This window comes from Nelumbo lutea, chromosome 1, assembly GCF_056320005.1.
Source record: "Nelumbo lutea isolate HS-2025 chromosome 1, American lotus-T2T, whole genome shotgun sequence".
NCBI lineage: Eukaryota > Viridiplantae > Streptophyta > Magnoliopsida > Proteales > Nelumbonaceae > Nelumbo > Nelumbo lutea.
Window position 1 is genome coordinate 160,829,611 of NC_142684.1, and position 23,781 is coordinate 160,853,391.

Sequence of the window (23,781 nt, forward strand, 5' to 3'; positions counted from 1 at the left end):
ATTCAATGTCATCTTCATTTTAGTACTCTAGTCTGTACAAAACACTGGTCTAACTTATTACTTGCTCACTTCAGTAAAGCCCTTGACAGCCATAACAATTCAACATCGACCATTTTTACCGTTCTTTTTCCTTTGTCTACGCATTCTATATTTTTGTTAACCTTCATTATGGATTTCAGATTGAATTGATTTTCCATATATGCATATCTTCTTGAGCTAGAAAAGATACTAATACAATAATAGGTGATAAAATAGAAAGAAAGTGGACTAAAAGAGCATAGAAAACTATCAATAGTACCCATAAGAATTAAGAAGAAATGAGTCGATGGGGACTTGAAGGACCACGGATATAGTAAAATAGGCAATGTGTAAATATTAAAATTAAAATGGCAAAACAAGATTCTATGTAACCAACCCGTTAATTGTTATTGTGACAAGGCTTGGATGATGATGACGATATCCTCGAACTAGTCAAATATGATCTAAGAAAAGGAAATGCGTTAAAAAGGATTGATTGCTTTGGCACACATGAGAGAGAGAGAGAGATTGAAACTCAATGAATTCGTTCAATTAAATTTTTTTCCTTGTTTACTGCAAAGCATTATTGAGAATTTCTTGCTCGTATCTCCTCTTGAATCTCGAGTCTCTTTAATACCCTTTTTCCATTTGCCTAAAACAAAATATGCACGTGCTCCAATAATACCCCTTGGAGAACATGAGATTTACTTTGCCATAAAAGAATTAAGTTTAGGTTACAGCATGGGGATTGAAAGTCATCCCCTTAACTTGCCGCTGCTTTAACTGCTTTCTCGGCCGCATCATCCAGATCTTCTGCAGTAATTAACGTCATCCCACTCTCCTGTAATACCCATTTATGGTCAACAACAAGAATAGAACCATTCAGGTGATGCTTCTTCCTCATTTCTAACTATTTGGTTATAATGCCTACGTTTGGAATGTATAATCAGACAAATCAATTGGGTATAAAGTGATCCAATGCATCACATTTACCTTCAGGATTCTTTTCCCTTGGTCCACATTGGTTCCTTCAAGACGAACAACCACTGGTACTTTCAGTTGAACCTTACAAAAAAAACCACATAAATGTTATTACATTCATGGCAAGTGAACAACTGACCATTTACTGAATGGTTGGCTCAATTTTAGGTCACACCAAAGGATGATGCCAAGATGTTTAATATGACCAAGGTTCAACTGCTATGAGTTTTTTTCTTATTTGCATTTTGGCTTCTTATAACAATTTAAACCAAATTCTTCTAAATTTTCCTACTGCTGCTCATATTGTATAAATGAACCCGCCCCCCCCCCCCTCCCCCCCCAATGTAAATGAAGAGGAGTAGCTAAATATGGTCATAACTTTAGGTTAATTACTAGGGAGAATGACAGCATACTAGCAAAGTTGAGTATCCACTCAAATAGATAATAATTTGAAGATAGTAATCAAATTAATAGGAGTCACGCTTGTCATGAGGACAACCCAAGTAAACATAATGCAAGTGCAGTAAATAACCTGTTTGGCAGCATTGACAATCCCACTTGCTATAACATCGCACTTCATGATTCCTCCAAAGATATTGACCAAGATTCCTTTCACCTTCTCATCAGATGTCAATATTTTAAATGCTTCCACCACCTGCTCAGCACATTACAGCTCAATAAGAAAGATGGTAACTAATAATCAATAAAGAAAGATTCACGTTCTTTTCTTTTTGGATATTGCATTGAATATAGCATTCAATATATATATTTATTGAGAGAAAAAAACTACGAAACAAACTTACAAGGAGAATCCATCCATTAATATGCTAATAAATGTGACATGTTTTTATCAGCAAAAGGATTTCATTAATAATTAAAGATTTAAACTTAATACAACTGTTGGCAGATTCCCATATCCATCACTACACCGTTTACAAGTATGCCCAGAAAATACTTGGGCTATTTACCTAATAATGTATAAATATTCAGAAGGGAAAAAATCTTGAGGAGAATGGATAATTATACTACTAATTTGGATGGGAAAAATGGCCCATGACAAATCAGGATGCAACTAATTGTCTTTTGCTAATCTTTGTACAAAAAATAACTAGATATGCATTCCATTTATTTAAGTTCCTGCTCTCAATTGATCAAGGCAATGATCCATTATTTTCTTCATCAGCAATTATGAAATCATTAGGCTGTGTTTGGTTGCAATGCAAATAAATTTGTTCTGATGCAAAACTATGACAGTGCAAATTCTGACCTATTTTTGTTTCAAATTTTAGCTTATTTTGTTTGATTGCATTACAAATGAAGTAAATTAAGACATGAAGGAGAATAAAGTAAAACCCAAAACAAAATTAAACGAGAATTTGCGTTTTTTTCATTTGCACTCCCATGCATTTGTACTAGTTCAAATAAAATTGCACTGCAACCAAACACAGGCTAAAAAACAAACAAATGAAAGAATAACTACAGCCTTTACCCAAATACAAGTGATTGAAGCACACAAACAGATACAAGGAGAAAGTTAAATTGAGAATAGTCCCACACTAAAACTCTTCTCTGGAAAAACTTCCTGGCTAATTCATTTGCAATATGATTGGATGATTTTGACATCCTTTAAAATAAGATTTCAACCTAGATATGATTGCCTGAACCTCTCTAGTGACACTGACACAATGTGACAACTGTGATGGGGCACCACTCTCCCTACAAAGCTCATAGGGTAACAACTAACCAAACTCCAAAAGCCAGAAACAATAAAAAAATCGAGATCCAAAGCATGGCTAAGGAATCTGATTTAACAGAATTTCATCTATCAACAGGTCCAACTGTCCAAGTACAAGTAGATATCACAACCCTAAGATAATCTGCCCCTATGGTGGGTAGACCTAGATTTCCAAGTGAACAACCACGAAGTTAAATTTCATGACAGTTTGGGAGGGCTTTCACATTGCTGCTCTTGGCTTTACAAGGCGGGGTCCCAGAAAGCCTAGAAGCAATGTTTGGTGAAAAATCCAGAGTTATCCAGCCACTTAATTTCTTTTAGTGGCCTCTTCAAAGCAGCTCATCTAAAGCAACTCAACCAAAGCTTAAGCCCTCCAAACAGGGCCTTCATCCAGAGACTGGAAGCTGTAGCTTCGAAGTTTCTATGAAGAGATCTGACTATGATAAAGTATCCTCACACCACAGGCCCTATATGAATACTCCTCAAGCTATCCTCTGTATAATCCCGAAGTGCTATTTAGATGACAACCCAATTATTATTTTTTTTCCTGTTTTTTTTTTTGTCCATTTTCATTAACAAGCCATAGTTTGAAAATTATAGGGTCCATCGGGATATAGAGATACTAGAGGTGTATTTAAGCTACATTCAACCTATACAGTTAGTGGAATGCAAGAAGCCACATGGCTGCCCCCTCCCAACCACCAATTTTGATTGTAAGCTTTCACATGCATATAGCTTTGTACTCCAATCATTTGTAAGTATATTAAGGGCCCGCAAATAGGATCTCGTCACAGGTGGTTAACGGGAAAAACTTCTTGATTTCCCTTGTTTCTCCCTTTTCTCGAGGAACCTATATTTAGAACCTTAATGGTGATTTGTTAAAGAGATCACCAACTCTCCTCTGCTCTTTCTTGACTGAAAATATCGACGATTTTATTGAATATCATCTGCTCCTTCAAATAGGAATTACAAGAAGGTAAGAGTCCTTTAGGAAAACTACCTAACAAACATTTATCTTTAAATAGGAAATAATAATGCTACTGCCTAATTAATAGAAAAATATTTAAATTGGAAATCTTAAAATTTAGCTAAGAGATAAGATAGGAATACTGAATTTAACGCCCATTACTGTTGCTGTTTGCGGCTGCACTTCTTTCGAATAAAAACATCCATAACATTACTCCCCTCCTGGACTAAGAGCTTGTCCTCAAGCTCGAATTCAGGATAGGTGTCCTGAAACACAGTCAAAGGAATCCAGGTAGATTCAGCCAATGGTAAGCTGGCCCATTCCACCAGAACTTCAACAACATCTCGATTAATTCTGGAACGAACAATAGACTGAGGTTGGGGAATGATTTTGCCCTCCTTCAAAGGTGGTAAGGAGGGAACACTGGTAGGAGGAACACCCTTAAACTCCTTGATCAAGGAAATGTGGAAAGCATCATGAATCCCACTGTGCTCTAGAAGTTCCAGCTTATATGCAACCTCACCAATTCGCTGCAAAATCTTGCTTCATGCAGAGTTGTGCCTGTTGTAAACAAAGAGAAATTTCAGCCAAAAGAGCATCTCGCTCTTGTAAGGAACGATCAATCTCCTCCAAGCGAGTAGAATTAGATTCATAGGACAACAAAAGAGGAGGTTCACGGCCATAGACAACTCGGAAGAGTGTCATTCCTAAAGAAGAATGATTGGCAGTGTTATAACAATACTCGGCCCAAGGAAGCCAATCAACCCACCGTCTCAGTTGATCCCCAACAAAGCAACGAAGATACATCTCAATCGTTCGATTCACCACCTCAGTTTGACCATCCGATTGAGGATGATAAGCAGAAGAAAAGGCTAAGGTGGTACCATTTAACCGAAACAATTCCCTCCAAAAGGTACTAGTAAAAATTGGGTCCCTGTCGCTGACAATAAATTCTGGTAACCCATGTAAACGAAAAATGTGAGTGAAAAAGACATGGGCGACAGAAGTAGCATTGTACGAATGAGAAAGAGGGATGAAATGAGCGTACTTAGAGAAGCGATCCACCACTACATAAAGAATTGATTTTCCCCCAACCTTGGGCAGTCCCTCTATGAAATCCATGGAAATATCAGCCCATATTTGCGTTGGAATCGAAAGGGGCTGAAGAAGACCAGCTGGATGCAGATTTTCCCCTTTGTGTTGTTGACAAATAGAGCAATTTTGTATAAAGACCCTAATAGAGGCCTTCATACCTTGCCAATAGAAATCAGCTTGGATGCAATACAGTGTTTTCTGAATACCTTCATGGGTGGAGTTATGAATACTGGAGATGATGGAGGAAATCAAAGAGGAATCAGCCGGGAGATATATCCAACCCTTATACATCACAAGCCCATCTGTAAAAGCCCAATTGGAGTCTACAGCTCCAAACTGAGTTTCCTGAACAAGTGTCGTCCACTCTGTTGATTGTGGCATCTCTTTCTTGATGCCATCCAATAAGGTGACTCGAGGACGTGGAATTCCACAAAGGAGCATAGTGTCCTCTTCGCGCCTAGACAATGCATCTACTGCGCGGTTTAAAGATCCCGCCTTGTAATCCACCCAGAAATCAAACCCAAGCAACTTGCTAACCCAATGTTGTTGGGGAGAAGTAACAAGTCGCTGCTCCAACAAGTACTTGAGGCTATAGTGATCAATTTTGACAACAAATGATCTTCCCCACAAGTATGGTCTCCAGTGTTGGACTACTCTAGCTAACCCAATCAATTTGCGTTCATAGGCTGGCAATTTCAAATGTCGATCAGCTAGTTTACGACTGAAGAAAGAAATCGAGTGCCCTTATTGCTGTAAAACGACGCCAATCCCCATTCCGGATGCATCACATTCAACTATAAACTCAAGATCAAAGTTCGGTAATTGCAAAACTGGAGTGGTGGAGAGGGCATTCTTTAAATTTTCAAAAGTCGTGTCAGCTGCATTGTCCCAATGAAAGGCATTCTTCCTCAGCAGATTGGTTAATGGGGCAGCCATCACACCATAATTATGTACAAATTTGCGGTAATATCCTGTCAAACCGAAGAACTCACATAGAACTTTGGTGGATTTGGGCGTGGGCCATTCCTTGATCGCTTGAATTTTGGAATTGTCCATTGTTACACCCTTGTCGTTAATGACATGACCCAAGTAAAGGACCTAGTGCTCTCCAAAGGAGCACTTGGATCGTTTAAGGAAGAGCTTGTGTTGGCATAGTAGCTCAAAAATAATCCTCAGATGATGCACGTGTTCTATCCATGTTTTACTGTCAACCAAAATGTCGTCAAAGAATACTCAAACAAATTTGCGAAGGTGGAACTGAAATACCTCACTCATTAAGGACTGAAATGTGGATGGGGCGTTTGTGAGACCGAACGACATAACTAAAAACTCAAAGTGGCCATGATGAGTTCGGAAAGTTGTCTTCTCAACGTCTTCGGAAGCCATTCGAACCTGAAAGTACCTCGATCTTAGATCTAATTTTGTGAAATACTGGGCACCATGAAGTTCATCCAACAACTCGTCCACAATGGGAATAGGAAATTTATCCTTGACAGTCCGGTTATTAAGCTCCCTGTAGTCAACACAAAATCTCCAAGTATCGTCCTGCTTTGCCGCCAATAGGACCGGGGAAGAAAAAGGGGAACGGCTAAGGCGGATGATCCCCTGCTCCAGCATTTCAGCACATTGCCTTTCTATCTCATCTTTCTGCAGGTGTGGGTAGCAATACGGCCTTACTACTACCGGTTTTGAACCCGTCATCAAAGTGATCCGGTGATCGCAAGCTCGGGAAGGAGGAAGTCCTTTGGGTTCTTGGAATACATCTGAAAAATCAGCGAGGAGCCTTTCCATGGTTGTTGTGTGTGTCATTTCATCTTGGAGCACATGAACCTGTGGGTATTTTTCCTTCACCACTTTACCCTGCCAAGTGACTTGCTTCCCGTTCAAGTGGAAGGTCATCGTTAGGGCGTTGAAATCCCATAGGATTGGACCTAGAGTGCTCAGCCATTTCACCCCAAGAACTACATCAAATCCATACAAGGATAGCACGAACAAATAAGCAAAGAAGGATTCAGAATTGACCTGTATTTGGATTCCCTTACAAATGCCCGGGCTGTGTACTCTTTCACCGTTTGCTACGGCTACCTGCAGTCTCGGTTTGATTTCCATTGGCAGTTCCAATTGGAAGGTAGCTTGTTCACTTACAAAATTGTGTGTGCTTCCTGAATCAACAAGGATTAGTATTGGTTTCCCTGCTACCCGCGCTTGCAATTGCATAGTTTGAGAGGTTTTTATTCCAGTAATTGCGTGGAGAGAAATCTCAGGTTCCAATGAAGAGGGTTCATCCTCATCTTCCTCTTGTTCATCCACCAAGAGGCAGAAAAGTCTCTTGCACTTATGCCCTGCTGAGTAAAGTTCATCACAATTAAAACACTGTCCCCTCGTCCTACGTTCTGCCATCTCAGCCCTGGACAAGCGCTTAATAGTGGGTACAACAATGTTGCTTCCCACACTGAATGTCGATCTGGAATTGCTGCTCGTCGGTGGTTTCTGTTCTCGGCTGGTTGCTGAAGATGGAGTCGTTCCGAGTGGTCTCGAGGCTGCCCATGTTGTTTGAGGCCGCCGTATATTGATACTTCCACGGTTGAGTTGCAATTTTCGTTCAAAAGCTCGAGCCAAATTCATAGCAATAACCAGATTGGGGGGATTTTGCATCTCCACATCCACCCTCAAAAGTTTCCACTAATCCCACGGTGAACATGTCAACCTGTTAATCTGGTCGTACCGAAGTTGCTCTTGCAAGGACGGTCTGAAATTGGCGCTGATACTCATCCACAGTTCCAGTCTGTTTGAGGTTGATTAGTTCGCCTAATGGATTGCTTGTTAATGGGGGCCCAAATCTAAGAAGGCAGTAGGATTTGAATTGGGTCCAATTGAGCCCAGGTTCCTCCTGCTCCAATTTATAAAACTAGAGTTGCGCCTCCTCTGTCATGTGGAATGCGACTAATCCTACCTTGTCCCTGTCCTCTGTTCACATCTGTACAGCCATCCCAAAGGATCTCCAACTCCATTATAGGAAGGAAATTCCAGCTTGCTATATTTGGGAACAACCGCGGCTCCCTGGGCAATGACCTGTTGCTCGCCAGACGATTCTGCCAGGTCTGGTCGACGGTCGTCTGTGGTTGTAGCCCCTTCTTAACTTTGTTCCTTGTTGGAAAAATGTAACTCCATCAAGCGCCTCACTTCCCGGACATCGTCCTTGATCTCGCGCACCTCCTTGCTATTTTCCACGAGTTTGTGCTCCAAATCATGAACCCTAGTCTTCAATTGCTCAAAGTCACCCATGACGCCTTGCTCTGATACCAAATTGTTAAGGGCCCGCGAATAGGATCTCGTCACAGGTCGGTTAACGGGAAAAACTTATTGATTTCCCTTGTTTCTCCCTTTTCTCGAGGAACCTATCTTTAGAGCCTTAATGGTGATTTGTTAAAGAGATCACCAACTCTCCTCTACTCTTTCTTGACTGAAAATATCGATGATTTTATTGAATATCATATGCTCCTTTAAATAGGAATTACAAGAAGGTAAGAGTCCTTCTTTAGGAAAACTACCTAACAAACATTTATCTTTAAATAGGAAATAATAATGCTACTGCCTAATTAATAGAAAAATATTTAAATTGGAAATCTTAAAATTTAGCTAAGAGATAAGATAGGAATACTGAATTTAACGCCCATTACTGCTGCTGTACTTCTTTCCAATAAAAGCATCCACAACAAAGTAAAAGAATAGCATGCTAGTCATTTTTTATTTCAATGTTAAGTGTGATAGTGCATTTCCTCATTGCTTTTTAGTTATTTTCTTTACCACTATTTTTGACTTATAGATCATGAGATGCAGATTATATGCAGATTATTAGGTAGTATGAGTCTAACATCAACAGACTAAGAGATTATATCAAATTTCATGGCAGGAACTCTACTTCTTCCGAGCCAAGCTGCATAGATCACAGCACAGGTAAGCAAGCAACCAGCCAAGATCATTTGCTCAAGTGACAGTATAAATTTTGAAAAACATTGCAACCCGGTTTTACAGGTTTGAGATCCAACCTGGTTTAGATTAAGGCACTGCCTAGGGTGGGCATTTTCCCAATTCAATCTGATTACTTGCCACCCTAATCTAGAGCCTCAAGGTATACTTATTCTTTGACAGAACAAATTCCGAAAGTCATCTTTCTTTCTTCTTTCCTTTTTTTTTATGGATGGTGTTACTCTTATCTAGAAAGAGAGCAGCTTTCTACCTGGCTCTCTGAGGCATTCCCACCAACATCTAAAAAATTGGCAGGTGTTCCACCATGCAATTTAATTATATCCATTGTAGCCATTGCCAATCCAGCACCATTCACCATACAACCAATTTCCCCATCTAAGCCAATATAATTCAAATCTGCTTTGCTAGCAGCAACCTGCCAAAAACAAGAATTGTCACAAGTAAGATATTGAAAAGAGAGAAAAGTATGATAATCTAGATTTGTTCTCATCCTAAAGTTTTTCTTTAGGAGTCAAAATAATAGTGTCTCTTCCATCAATGTACGAATAGGATATAAAGTTCAAGACCCATTAAACATTATATACTAAACAGAACTGAAAGGAATTATCAAGGTGATGGTTAAACAGGGCTGTACGAGACAAGATGTTCTCTAGAAGGTGCCTTTTTATCATGCCATTTTTGCATACAGGTTTGGTACCTTCTTAAACAAGAAAAAAGGATAAGGTAGGAACCTTATCATGTGTTATTTTATTTTTGCCCTACAATACAAAAAATTGCATCATACATATTACTCTACTGTTTATTATTCTTTTGCTAGGTATTTTGTTCATCATTTATTGATTGGATTTAATATGAAATCACTTTGCCTATATACTTGGATTCAATGTGTTAAGAGACTTATTTGCTTGGATTCATTATGCTATTGAATTGTTGCTTTTCTTATTTGTTTAGATTCTTGCTATATGAAATTTCATAATTTTAAACTATGAAATCTTGATACCCATACCAGGATGTTGTACTGTACCGAATACTTAATTTTTTTAGTATAAATTCTGTATCTGACGCCATACCCATCTCTATCCTTGTATCTGGCAACATAGGTTTTAAATGTCTTGCTGTTTTGTAGAAATGTAGTTGATCATATTATACATAGAATGTTCAAATTTTGAGAACCTTGCAACATGGACAGAATAAACCCCCTTTGGATAAGTTTAATATTAAAATATAGAAAACTTCAACACCTGAAATTACTGGTAGGAAAAACTAATAAAAGATGGAAAGGTTAAAGTTGAATGGGGATTGGAATTGGATGGACAGTCCAGAGGGTCCCCTAACATCCTGGATTTTTTAACCAGAAAACATCCTGGATAGGCTACATCATCATTCCATGTGACAGTAATATGTAGTCTAGGGAAGCTACCTACTTGGCCCAGTTAGGTATGGGAAAGAGGTTCACTAGTCAGCTCATATAGGGAGTTTCCCTACACGCCACCTATTTCTGCCACATGGAGGGAACTTGTGGCTGATGCAGACTGTTTATCATATAGGAGATCCACTGGATTGGCAACATGTTTAATCACACAATTCATATCAGTTATAACTAATATTTGCTATTTAATATGTTGATTTTAATATGAAAATTATCAGAAAAGTTGTCTTAAACACACACATATGTGTCTGAATGTATACATGTATGGATGGATGGATACATCACAAATGTGAGATTAAGGAGGGATTTCGCCCATAGAATTAGAACAGGATGGGCAAAATGGAAGGGGTGCATCCAGAGCAGAGCCCCCTATGATTGGAGAATTTAAGCTAAAAGGATTTTTTTTATAATTAGCTAAAAGGAAACTTTTTATAAAATGGTTACAATGCCAACAATGTTGTGTGGAGCAAGACTTTTAAGCAATCAAGAAACAACATACCCAAAAAATAAATGGAGTAGAAAAATGAATCTGGAAATGGATGAGTGGGAAAACTAAAATGGATATGATCAGAAATAAACTTATTTTAAGGAAGCTAAGGGTAACTCCAGCAAGTGATTAAATGAATGAAGGTAGACTAAAAATTTTGTCACGTGTAAAGAAGACCATCTACATCACCAGTGAAAAAAAATATGATCAGTTACAAGTTGAGGGACCAGAAGAGCTAAAGGCAGACCAAAAAGGGCATCTAAGTAATTAGAACTGATTTAAGGAGCCCATAATTTAACAGTGGATATGACACTAAACAGAGCAAAATGGTGGACGGAATTCATGTAGCTAATCCGTGTATGTGTCTGTATCCATATCTGGGCATCATAGATCAGGGAAGAAACACCACGGGTGCTAAAATTTCTGGTTAGAGCAAAGGTCTTGGTTATAAATTTGAACTGCCCATTCGAATGGGTTCCAAGAAGTGCTAATTTCCCAGCAGATTCATTAGCAAAATTGAGGTTACAACTTGCAAGGAAAAATATTGTATGGGGATATCCAGGGTCAGGTGCTGTAATGTTAATTCGTCACCGTTTCTGGTTTCTTTAGTTCATGGAGGTGAATAGCTGAATGCTATTCTCTTTGTACCCTTCTCATTATTTTTTGTGTGGATTGCTTTCCCATATGAACAAGTCTCTTTACTGTTGATGATAAAAAAGAAAAAAAAGAAATGTAAGAACCTCCCGAGGATCTTCTTGGGACGAATCACGGAGAGCAAATATCTCCTTCTGACGGAAGGCAGCATTATCATCAAAGTTCAACTTCGCATCAGCAGCCACCAACTGGTTATCAGATGTTTCTGCAATGGGGTTGATCTATTCAAGCAAAAATCACAAGGAAATGAATCAATTAACAAAAAAAGCATAAGTAAAGCTGAGTTGCAAGAAGGAATCCAGAAAGAATAAGATGGAAGCAAAATGTTTTTACACTCACCTCCAACAATGTGCAATCACACTCACAGAAAAGTTGATATAGCTTTTTCACTTGTTCTATTGAAGCATTTCCATCTGCCACTTTGGGAGCCAAACCATCAACAACTTTAGCAGCGTCTTCATCTGTGATTCCTTTAAAAACATCAATAGGAACCTGGTCAAGAAAAAACATAAGATAAAATGAGTAAAGCAACATCATAATAAGAAAACCAGGATAAAATGTCAATTGCAAAAGAGGTCGAGATACATAACCTTAACAATCATGTCCGGAAATTTCTCTGCAAGGTCTTCAATACTAGTACCTCCCTTCCTACAGGCAATTATAAGCTGGAGAATTGAACATGAAAATAAGGATCTCATTGTCATGGAAAACCATGTTGAATTGATATTATAGACAATTCATTTCCAATATATATGATAAAACATCCTAAAACGGAGGCCATTATTAAGAAATTGAAGTGATAAACACCAACATTAATGGGATAACTATCAACATCAGACAACTGCAGAAAATTATGAATTCATGATAATATAAGGTGAGAAAGCAAGAAATCCAGGAATTAGTGGTCCAGTCCTATGAAATACAAAAAAAAGTAAGCACTGAGTTGTTTATTTTGTTAATCTGGAGTTCACTCTATATGCACATTCTTTTCAACATGTATCAGGATGGAAGCATTTCTTTGGATGGCAAAATCGGGGGAAACAATTTTCCACAATTATTTTGATGGGTTACAATTTCCCATCATTTGCTGAAGTTTCTCACGAGTAGGGCATGATTTCTTAAGGCCAAGCCCAATCCAAGGCTTACAGTCTATGTCACCAAAACTAGAGTTCCTTTGCCATGTTTATGGTTCATGTTTACTAAGAAAAGAGGCACGTTAATATGCACCCTGCCACTTCAATCATGGACAAAATGTTAGAATCTAATGACAAAAATGCCCTACTTGTGGGTGAGTCATCTGTTTTTTGGCATGGCCAATTTAGGTTATGTTTGGCACCATTGCTATTTCTACCTGAAACATTTTCGATTTATCAATACAAATTTGTAAAAGAGATTTTTTTCCTACCTGAAATGATTTGGTTTGATCAATGCAAATTGCTGTTCCTACCTGAAATGCCAAATTTGGCTCTTTAACCATACACACCAATGATCAGCCCCGCACATGCATTTTTTTGGTTGAAGTGACTCTCATGCAATGAACACATATTCCTCACCAATTTGTATTGATCAATCCATAATGTTTCAAGAATAAACAGCAATGAACACATATTCCTCACCCTCTAAATGTGCCATCTGTAGAATTTGGGACCAATTAGATGTTGGCATGTAATTCGAAGTTTGACATCTGCCTTTACAAAATTTCAATGGACAGAAATTATTGGATGGCATGTTGCTAACAGGATTAGTTTTTGGAGGGATATTTGGCAACTGATTTTCCAAGCTAAAAAATAGGTAAACTGCAAAAAACTTTCATTCTCTTGCAAAGTGGTGTTGGAGGTTTCTTAATGAAGAGAATATGCTATGGAGGAACTCAATTAAATTTAAATATGGGGAAGTAGGTTTCGGTTGGAAATCAGGTTCCCCCACTGGTTCTTATGGAAAAAGTCTGTGGAAGAAGATCTTGAGAACTAAGGACATTTTTTTCAATGATATTTTCTTCAAGCTGGGTCTTGGTGATAGAATCTCGTTCAGGAAGGACAGGTGGTGTGGTGATAGACCACTTTGTGTGGCCTATCCTGCAACTTTTGCTCTAGTCCAGGACAAGGAGGCTCAGGTGTCTGACTGTTTTGAAGTAATAAATGATCAACGTGTATGGACTCCACGCCTCAGAAGGAATGTCAATGATTGGGACCTTGGTTAGATGGCTTCTCTTCTTCAATCTCTGGAACAGGTGAAACCTCAGCCCATTTAGAAGTAATGCCATGTGTTGGGTTGCTGAGAAATCCGGTAAGTTCACAATCAATTCTTTGCTGAATCTTTTGTCGGCTGAGGAGGGTCAATCCCCTTCTTGGGCCTGGATATGGAAGATTAGGAGACCATCAAAAGTGGTTTTCTTTGTTTGGGTTGCAATTAAAGGAAGGATTCCCACTATTAATGTGCTAAGAAAAGGTAGGGAAAGGAAGGGAATTGGGTTAAAATTTCTGCTAACAAAAATTAATGTAGCTCATGTCTATCCATAGATATAAAATACATGTAAACTAGATTCAGGCCTACACCGTATTCCTACAAGGCAAACTTGCAAAAAGTCAAGTATCATCACTACCAAATTCTCATATGAAGATGAGAACATGGATTTGGTGGTAAAAAAATTAAGCAATTTACATGTCATAATGGCTAATAAAAAAGGCATCCAATGAACACAAACAGAATGTAATATGGATTTGAGAACATACTGGCCCAGCACTCGTACGGTCCAGAGTGATGGCAAAATACATCTCATTGACAAGTGACAACTTTTCACACAAATAAACCTGCAGGAAGAAGGTAATGACTGAATGTGAAGGAATCTAAACTAGCTTCTGGGCATAAAAAAAATGTCAAGATAACCATATAAAAAAGAATTTTATAGTACTAATTTACTAGAAGGTACACAAATAGATTGAATTAGATAGAAAAAATCAATATTTAAATACACATCAATTCAATTTACACAACCAAGAAAACTTAGATTTTTTAGAAAAGTCAGTGTCTTGTCTAACCTAGTTGCCTTGTTAATTATAATCCAATATCAACCCTAATTAGTGGGTCTTTAGTATTTATAAGATGAGATGACTTCTTTCACCTAGTCATCGTGATAACTATGATCCCATATCAAAGCTGAAAGCCCGCATTAAAAGATAAACTAAAGCTCTGAAAGAGGAAAGAAAAATCTATCTTAACCAATTTCAGTCACTCACGGACCCAAAATAGACCAGGATCACATCTCCTCTGCTCTTTTTGAAGATTTCCTTGCCCCTGAAGGCCTAGAATTGCCAAGAGAACAACCAATAAAGAAAAGCTTAATGATGATACCATGGGATAGGGACTCAAACAGGTATTTTTACAAATCTGGCATTGATTAGAACAACCAATGAATTCCCATTGACAAATCACAGTCAAAATGGCACCTCTAGATATTGCCTCTTGTAACCAACAAATAAATTATGGAGAGGAATCTATATTGCAAATTTCCATGCAGCATGCATCTTTATATTATCTTGCCCAATATCTGAGCAGGCATCAGGTTGCTTGTTTTCATAAGGTTGAAATTACATGTAAACAAGGGTGAGGATGTAAAAGTCTTAACTTAAATGGGAATGTACAAGGATAACTCTCCATTTTTGTTTTATTTTATTTGGGGGGAGGGCACGTAAAGGTCACTTATTAGGGTTCCTCTTTTGGGAAATACAGGCATTCCTTTGCCTAAGGAATGCTGGAACCCCAATCATATGTGCTAAGCCTTTTTTACCCTAGCTTTTTTTCCTTCAACCAAAGAAAAGGGGTATGGTGATGTGGAGAATAACAAGAGCAGCTGTCATTTGGTCGGTTTGGGAAGAAACAAACAACAGGATCTTCCAAGGGCAAGTAAAATCAAAGGAAGCAATTGTTGAGGGCATCACCATCCTTATTTTACATTGGCTGAAAATTCTGAAACTCTTCAAGAACTTCTCTCGTGATGATTTAATTAGAGGTTGGAGTACTAATAGCTACTTCCTCCTTCTCATATAGTGCAGGAGAGTTGACCCCCTTCTCTACAGGCTAGAGTGAAGCTAAATTTTGATGGAAGTTCTCCAGGTCCTTGAGTCCTTCAGGCATTGGGGGAGTTTTCAGAGATGAGGAAGGAAAAGTGCTGGCCCTCTTCTCGGGTCCAATTGGGACGGGAGACTCACTTCGGGCAGAAATAAAGGCCTTACTACAAGGTCTTAGACTAGCAAAGCAATGGGGTATGCAACAGCTAGAAGTAGAAGGTGACTCCAAACTGGTAATCGGCTGGATGCAAGCAAGAAAGTTAGGTGCATGGCCTTACAGGCAACCATTAAGGGAAATTTTGTACTTAGCAAGAGAGTTAAGGGTGCAGTTTAAGTGGGTAAGAAGATCAGCAAATGGAATGGCCAATGTTCTAGCAAAGCAAGGAGTAAATAGGGGGGCTTTATTTTGGGCTTTCTTGTAGACTGTTTATGATTTTTGTCTCTTTAGCCATCCTTTGAGTGGTGACAGCTGTACTTTTTTAGTCTTCTTAATGAAAGTTACCGTTTCCTATAAAAAAAAACACTACTATGCAAAAATCATAGTTGTCAAGACGATGCCTAGGCAGCAAGGTGCCTATGCCTTATGGAGGAGGGTTGCCTCACCTAAGCATCCAACTTTTCTGTACAAGGGCACTATAAAATACTTTTATATTTTTATTTGCTGATATTAATGAAAGACATTAATACACTAAATTATTCATTTTGCGGGTTTATATATTAGTTTTATTTTATTAATTTCTTATTTGTTAGGGTTCAATCAACACATATGTTGTTTTATGCTGTCTTGAACCCTTGAAGACTTCAAAATTAAACCAATAATCAAGGAAGAACTTTACTTTTTTTAAAGGTAAAATATGGTGTGTCCATCAAAAAGTGTTTTTTTCTGGAACAAAAACAACTTTTATTAAAAGCTATTCCAAGAAGTACATGAGAGGATGCACTGGAGCCTAGAACGGCTTGGCAAAATTACAAGCCTACTCTTTTACTTAACCCTCTGGACTACTTTCCCTCTTGCTCATTGGAACTTAAAATTTTATCCACCCTTATTTTTTCCTAGGACAATAATAGGGTCTCACCGTCTTAGCCCCCCTATATTTTCTCAATTGTCTTTTATTTTGTGTTTTTCTTCTCATGAATATGTTGATTTTCTATGTTTTGATATGGGGCTTATACTTATTTGATGAAGATTATTGATAGTTATTAGCAGTGTTCAGAGAACCAGACCAGACATAGAACCGGAGAAGGGAGACGTTCACGGGTCAAAGGTTCAACCGTGGTCGAGCCAAAGGTAAAACCATGATGATGTGGCATATATAATTTAATATACTTAAATATGGTGTATGGATGGCAAGTTCCTTCACTTTTAAAGAAAATAACCAAGGTTCAAGTCTCTTAATTTACATTTTCTTTAAAATACATGCGTAATAAAGTAGTATGTACAATAAAGAGTCATTAGTTAATACAAGTTAAGAGGTGGACTAATGGTAATTAAGCAATATATGAAAATAAGAGGTCATGGGTTCACATCTTGTTAAATACATTTTAAAATTTCAATTGGTTAAAGACCCGGGCGGTTTCATGAAACCGGAACCGATTCACCGGTTTTCCGGTTAAAGCAGCCAGTCAGCCAGTTTTCACCGGTTTTTCAGCAAAAGCAGTTATTGGGGTAAGATCGAATTGGCCAAGGTCCCAGGTCACGGTTCAACTGCTCCGACCGGCAGGTCCAACACGATTTTCTAAACACTGGTTATTAGTGAAAGATAAGATTGCTGGTTGCTAGGCAACCCAAGGAATTTCCCTAGGATTTAGGGTTTTATTAAAAAATACCATCACCTAAGCAAATTACTCTAAGATTTAGGGTTTTATTAAAAAAATTTCATCACCTATATGGCTAGGCAACAAGGCGCCCTCCTGTCATAGTTTGCAACTCTTTCTCCTTGTTTTCCCTTCCCGTGTTTTTTTCTGGTCAACCTGTCATCTTGTCGCATTTGTGGGTCTGTTTAGCCCTAAACTGTTTACTTGCGAAAAGAAAAACATTGACTTGGTCAACAACCTGATGACTCATCTGGTTGAACTACTGAACAATTTGACCCAGTCAATGGGTCATGGGTTAGACATTAACCCGCTTTTCTCTTTCCTTTTTTCTGTTTTTTAGCCATCTCCATCATTAATAACAACTCTCCTATATCACACTTATTTTCTACAAGTTTTCTGTATTTTTCTGCATTTTATTTTTATTGTTTGATGTATGATTTAATAGATTGAACCATTTGACCTGGATGGTTGAACTGCTAACCAGCTACCCAGAGGAAAAAGTTAGTTCCATTTCCAAGTTTTTTAAAACATTGGTTTCTTCACTTTCCACACTACCAATTGCCATGAAATTTTTTTACTGCAGTACTCTAGTTCAATGATAATGCTATACAATTGCTTCTAAAAAACTTGATTCGTGAAAAAAATTATAAGTCAACAGCAGAACTATAAAGATACAAAAACAAGTAATTCTATTAAGAATGATTAGTCAATTGAGGCCATGGTTGATGCTCATGGTGTGTTGCTTGTGATGACAGCATCAACAACAATTAATTTGATCTAGCCAAACATACAGTTATTTTAAAACTTTTATTTGTTTGTACTTATCTATAATTATTTAAAATATTATCATATATGGTTTTGATTTTTACTTGTACATTCATGCTAGTTGCTTTAAGGATTTGTGATCATACATGATGGATTTTTTTCTTTTTTGAAAGATGATGGATTGCTGGTATATAAATAGAAATAAGATGGAGTTCTTTTAAGTTTTCTTCCAATCGGCAGTATGCTGGTATGGAGTTGCAATAGACAAAGGGGCAACCGAATACTTGAAACTGCACTCTTTCTTTCAAAATCAAAGGCTTAACTCCCTGTGTTAGCTTATCCAGCCTTCCTTCCATATATTTTTCTAAACAAAGATTATAAATTAAAGGTTCTATATATTTTTACCAATAACTGAAATTAAATTAATTATATATCATTCTTTTATTGTGGATCTGTAGTCTATATTGGCTAATATAGATGGAATCATATTTTCTATTTAGGACCAAGGTATAGGAGTCTTTACAAACCACCAAGGTACAGTGGTGGTTTTGTATTCAGGTCCAAGTCCAATTGATATTGGAAACTCAGTAAAGGTTGGAACATTGGCTTTATTACAAGGCTTGAGACTGGCAGATCAGCTGGGTGTTAGAGACTTGGAAGTTGAGGGTGATTCAGAAGTAGTCATTTCATGGACCAAGCAAGTCAATGCCGCACCTTGGCTCTATAGACATGCTTTCATGGAAATAGACCTCCTAGCAAAGAGGTTTAATTCTTCGGTTAGCTGGGTGAGGAACTGCAAATGGGATGGAAGATGTGTTAGCAAAGCAGGGAGTTGACACTGACAGACCCACCTTGTTTTGGGCAAAATTATAATCTAGAGTTTCTAAGGCTGGTAGAGTTCCCATCAGTTGTACTAATTTTCCGAATTAATTACTAAAGATTTTCTTTCTTTGCTGATAAAAAAAAATATCTTCTATTTAGGACATATCTTTTTGTGATTCACTAACAGTGCTAATGTACTTATCAAAAAATCAGTACTAATGAACCAACTATTCATCATATTGAATAGGGAGGCCAAAGCAATTAGTCATTGCCACACTACACTAATAACACATTCAAAAATCATGAAGATATAGATTTTTCTAATTTAGAGGATTAGTCAGAGTTATAAGAGATGTAGGAAAGATGATTAATGCAAAAACATTAGCGGAGAGCTAGTTGATGAAGTAGTTCTAGTAGATAAGAAAATAGGAAAGGTATTAATGTCTAACCTTGCTCACAATTTTCCCTTGGGGTCCAGTTTGTTTGGTGACTAGTATCTGCCCAAGCATCTTCCCTGCAAGCAATGGGAACATGGGTCTGAAAACAGCAACTTCTATGCTATATGCTGAATGCTGATAAATTCAATTATATGGGGGAAAACCTTGTTAAGAATCCTTCCAGATAGGCAATTAGACATATCATGAACATGTCAGTCCTAGCTTATACTTGTGAAGGGAAAAAAAATCACTCTTGGATGAGTTAACAAGAAGTGTCATTTGCCCAATCCAATATTTATAGGAGATTGTCCTCTCCAGTAATGCTTCTATCATCTTGTTTTATAGGAGCCTGTGAGGCCTCCTCTTGGGTTATTACTCACTTTTTGTTATTAGGGATTCTCCACATTGCTTCATTTATTTTATAATATAATACTTATTTTTTCTACAATCACAGAGGAGGTAAAAAGGAATTCTAAAGATCTACTTCTCCCATGCATCATCTTTTAATAAATGATAAAAATGTCATAAGTTGGCCCAATTATTGGGACTGCTTCCATGGCACCTGGGTTCTCATGATGCGGATCCCCTCTGAACCTATATCTCTTGTTTAACACAATCACAGGGGAGGTAAAAAGGAATTCTGAAGATGTACTACTCCCCTGCATCATCTTTTAATAAACAATAAAAATGTCATAAGTTGGCCCAATTTTTGGGACTGCTTCCCTGGCACCTGGCTTCTCATTATGTGGTCCCCTTTTGAACCTATATCTCTTGTTTGACACATTCAACCAATATTAATGAAGATTCTTCTGTGAAAAATGGCCATAGCAACTGCATATATTGTGGATCAAGGATTCCCACAATGCAGGTTGCTTTTCCTCTTCCTCATTAATAATATTCTCATCCATAGGCAAAATTTGGAAATTAGAATTAGGAATACTGTTTTATAGGAACTCATGAGGCCTACTGTTGGATTATTATTATGTTTGGTTATTAGAATTAGGTATACTTTGTTTTCATCCATAAATCTGAAAACATCATTTTATGATTTTTATAATGATGAAAGGGAACATGATTTCTGGTTCTTAAATGGGGTGTTAGTTTTTTTTTTTTTTTTTGAAAAGGACAATGTATTCTTGTATTGATACGTATATGAAAGAAACATGTCTCTGTATAATGACTTAATGAGATTCTATTTAACTACACAAGTATTCAAATATCCCCAAAAAAGTTTACAGCCAAAAAAGAGGAAGATGGTTCATTATCCTTGAAATAAATTGTAGTTGATAGTCATTGCCTCAGAGCCTCAACAAATGCCATTGGTCACTCTCGCCACAGGATTACTTTTCTGTTCAAATATCCTTGAATTCCTCTCCATCCACACCATCCGCATAGCTGCCAGAGGGATAGACCATAAATATCTTCCCTTCTGCTCATATCATCAACCTTCCAACCATGTAGCGGATCCCAAATAGTGGCTAGCAAGTACATCTGAAAAGCTACAGCCCCGAAGCACATCCATATTATTTATGGGAACAGTGGGTGTCCACCAGATTTACACCCTTTCTTGCATTTTCTTGGCTAGATCATCATCAAAAAAAATAAAAAAAACTATATGTGTATCTAGTTGGAAAGGGACTAAGGGAGTTGCCTATAATTCATTTTTTGTCATTAATACTGTTGAGTTATGAGCCGATGTTGAGTTATTGGGCCAAATTTATTTATTTTTTATTTACATAATTCAGTTAGGAAGTTATTGTTAAGTTATTGGGCCTTATGCCCATTAGTTTATGTTAAGTTAAATGATTCTTTTTAGCTTCTTACAAGTAGCTGACCTACTAAGGGCATACTTGTACTTGAACATTCTTTTTATGAGTATATAATTAAAAGGAAGGGGCGGCCAGAACTAATTCTTTTTGCTTCCTCTCATTCTCTTCTATTTCTTCTTCTTTTCTTTTCTAGCAGAAACTTTTCCCCTCTTCCTTCTTTCTTCTTTTCATAAAGTTTATATCAAAACAGCTATCAAAGCTTTTCTACTAATACAATACAAACTTATAAAAGGGATGTGCCATAAGATACAATTTACACAAACCTTTAATATATTCCTTGATTTGCACTAGGTAATCCATAATCCAAAGCTATGTTACAGTCTATCAGATACTAAGTTTTTGGATTATAAAGTATGGTGTCTTGTATGGTCGACCATGAAAGAAAGGTAAACCAATTATGCATGTAAACCAGGTTAGGGACCTTCACACTATTTTAATAATATAGAAAACCAGAGAACATAACACTAATTTATAATTGAAGAGTGTGTAAAACTAATCCTACTACCGAGAAGATGGACACTAAAAAATACTATATTTCATTTTACTTTGAAGCTAAAGCTGGAATTGTGAAATAACCAATCCAACAATATAAACATAAGCAGAAGTATAAGTTGATACCGCCAATTTCTTCAGCTTGATCAGCCTTGACAATATGAACTCCACCCTTAAGACCACTCTTGAAGGTTCCCAAGCCTCGTCCACCAGCAAGAATTTGGCTCTTAACCACCAGCTACACCAATCCACAAGCAGAATATACACTTTGTGATATTTATTCACTCGATACTAGTCTCACTCAACCATATTGACCCACACGAAAATGCAAGAATATAAAACAAACTTATGCTCCATAAAACGGAGATAATGGTTGCATTGCAATTAAATTAAACAACTAAAACTAAGGGAAATAGATCCGATTCCACCTTAAATACCCAAGATGTATGGACCATTATTTACCTCATTCTCCTTGGGGAATGCATTCTGAATTGCCTTCTTAATTTCTTCAACAGAAGAAACAGCAACTCCTCTTGGTACATTGATCCCATATTTGCTCATCAACTCGGCCCCCTGTTGCACGTTGCCCGCTTAGAAATAATCATCGAGGCACCAGAGGAACAACCCAAACGCGTACGAATTAGAGCAAACAATAGCAGTTTTCACGAAGAGTTAATCAAATTAATCAAAGACGATAGCAATGTTGGAACTTCTTTCAAAGTCATCGAAGAATTGCCATCAAAATAAAAATATATACAACAAAAGATTAAAAAGAGCCTAAAACAGATCCAAAGGAGAAATAACTGATCATATTGGAAGAATAAAGAAAGGAATGACCTGATATTCGTGGATGTTGAGACGCCGGAGCTGCTGTTGCTGCCATTTCCCGGCGACAGAGAGAGACCGACAGACGAGCTTGCCAAGCAACCCTCTCGCCATTCCTTGGCTCCTCTTCTATACTCTAAAGGAAGGGATGTTATCGAAAAAGCTCGGACGCAAAATACTAAAACCGATGAAGGCAGTTCAGAAGAAATGATTCGGAGAGAGAGAGAGAGAGAGAGAGAGGGCAAAACCTAATTCTCCTTTCTATTTTTATGTTAATTATATTTAATTAAACATTTTTCTAAATAATTTTCATGATTAGAATTTAGAAAGCATCCCTTATGGAGTTATTGTCTTTATGGAGAGCGGCAACTTTTCTTTTGTAGGCCCAAAAGTAATGCTTTGAAACAACGTTTAAGCCGTTGTTGCCGGTTGGACCGTTTTAACCATGGGTGACGACTGACGAGTACAGTTCCGTCTAACATCAAATGGAATCGATCAAATTAAGGTTCGAAGTATATTCGGCGTATTCATTGTATCATATCTTTTTGATTTCTGATATGTTAATTTAAAGTAAACTTTGATAAATATTTTTAATAAATAAAATTTATAAAAATATTATAATTTTATGATATTTTTAAAATATACAAATAACATAAAAGCCGATGGTTTGTAAGGAGTACAAATATAATTTATTAGGCTCAAATCGAATCAGATCCAATTTTAATTTATTAGGCTCAGTTTGGAAGGAGTACAAATATAAATATATAGAATACAAAACCTTGCATTTTGTATGTATTTGCACCGTACTGAGCCCCGGGCTTATTTAAAATGAATACAAATACAAATATGCATAAAAAATAATACAAAATACAAGGTTTTCTATGCTAGATATTTGTGTTTGTACTCCTTCCAAACTGAGCCTAACTTAATTTGGAAGGAGTACAAATACAAATATGTTGTGTACTCCTTCCAAACTGAGCCTAAGGAATTAATGACTTTCTCTGGCAACCTAGCCAATTTGATTATAACTTGATTTACCCATGACCCTGATGAGTCAAACCATTGTTTCATTTTCAAACTAAGGGATACTCATCATGTCCTTAATGTTGTGTTTGATTGCAGTGCAATTTTATTTGTACTAATACAAATGCATGGGAGTACAAATGAAAAAGAAAATGTAAAATTTGGTATTTACTTTATTCTACTATAAGTCTTATTTTGCTTCATTTTTAATGCAACCAAACAAATTAAGATAAATTTTGAAATAAAAATAAATCAAAACTTGCAGCCAAATCAGTTGCACTACCATAGTCTTGCATTAGTGCAAATGAATTTGCAGTGCAACCAAACATAGTCTAAACTTTGAATTTGTG

At 37.2% G+C, this 23,781-nt stretch overlaps 1 protein-coding gene across 1 annotated transcript; it reads right to left on the reverse strand.

Moving 5' to 3' along the window:
- Window positions 1-546: 546 nt before the first annotated feature.
- On the reverse strand, window positions 547-22,786 carry LOC148878755 (succinate--CoA ligase [ADP-forming] subunit beta, mitochondrial-like). The gene is made up of 12 exons (XM_088959702.1): window positions 22,421-22,786; window positions 22,046-22,156; window positions 21,710-21,821; window positions 19,275-19,339; window positions 14,089-14,166; window positions 11,947-12,021; window positions 11,696-11,848; window positions 11,443-11,577; window positions 9,037-9,201; window positions 1,532-1,654; window positions 1,012-1,083; window positions 547-859 (listed from the first exon to the last, which is right to left on the reverse strand). The coding sequence occupies exons 1-12, from the start codon at window positions 22,520-22,522 to the stop codon at window positions 782-784; spliced, it is 1,269 nt and encodes a 422-aa protein (XP_088815828.1). The 5' UTR covers window positions 22,523-22,786; the 3' UTR covers window positions 547-781.
- Window positions 22,787-23,781: the final 995 nt, after the last annotated feature.

What these genes read in the sequence shown, in the direction of transcription:
- LOC148878755 (XM_088959702.1), bottom strand. Translation starts at nt 22,522, where the DNA reads ATGGCGAGAGGGTTGCTTGGCAAGCTCGTCTGTCGGTCTCTCTCTGTC. An exon ending in CATTCCCCAAGGAGAATGAG is followed by an intron (nt 21,822 to 22,045) that starts GTAAATAATGGT and finishes GGATTGGTGTAG; the next exon opens with CTGGTGGTTAAGAGCCAAAT. An exon ending in TTGTCAATGCTGCCAAACAG is followed by an intron (nt 1,084 to 1,531) that starts GTTATTTACTGC and finishes TTTTTTTGTAAG; the next exon opens with GTTCAACTGAAAGTACCAGT.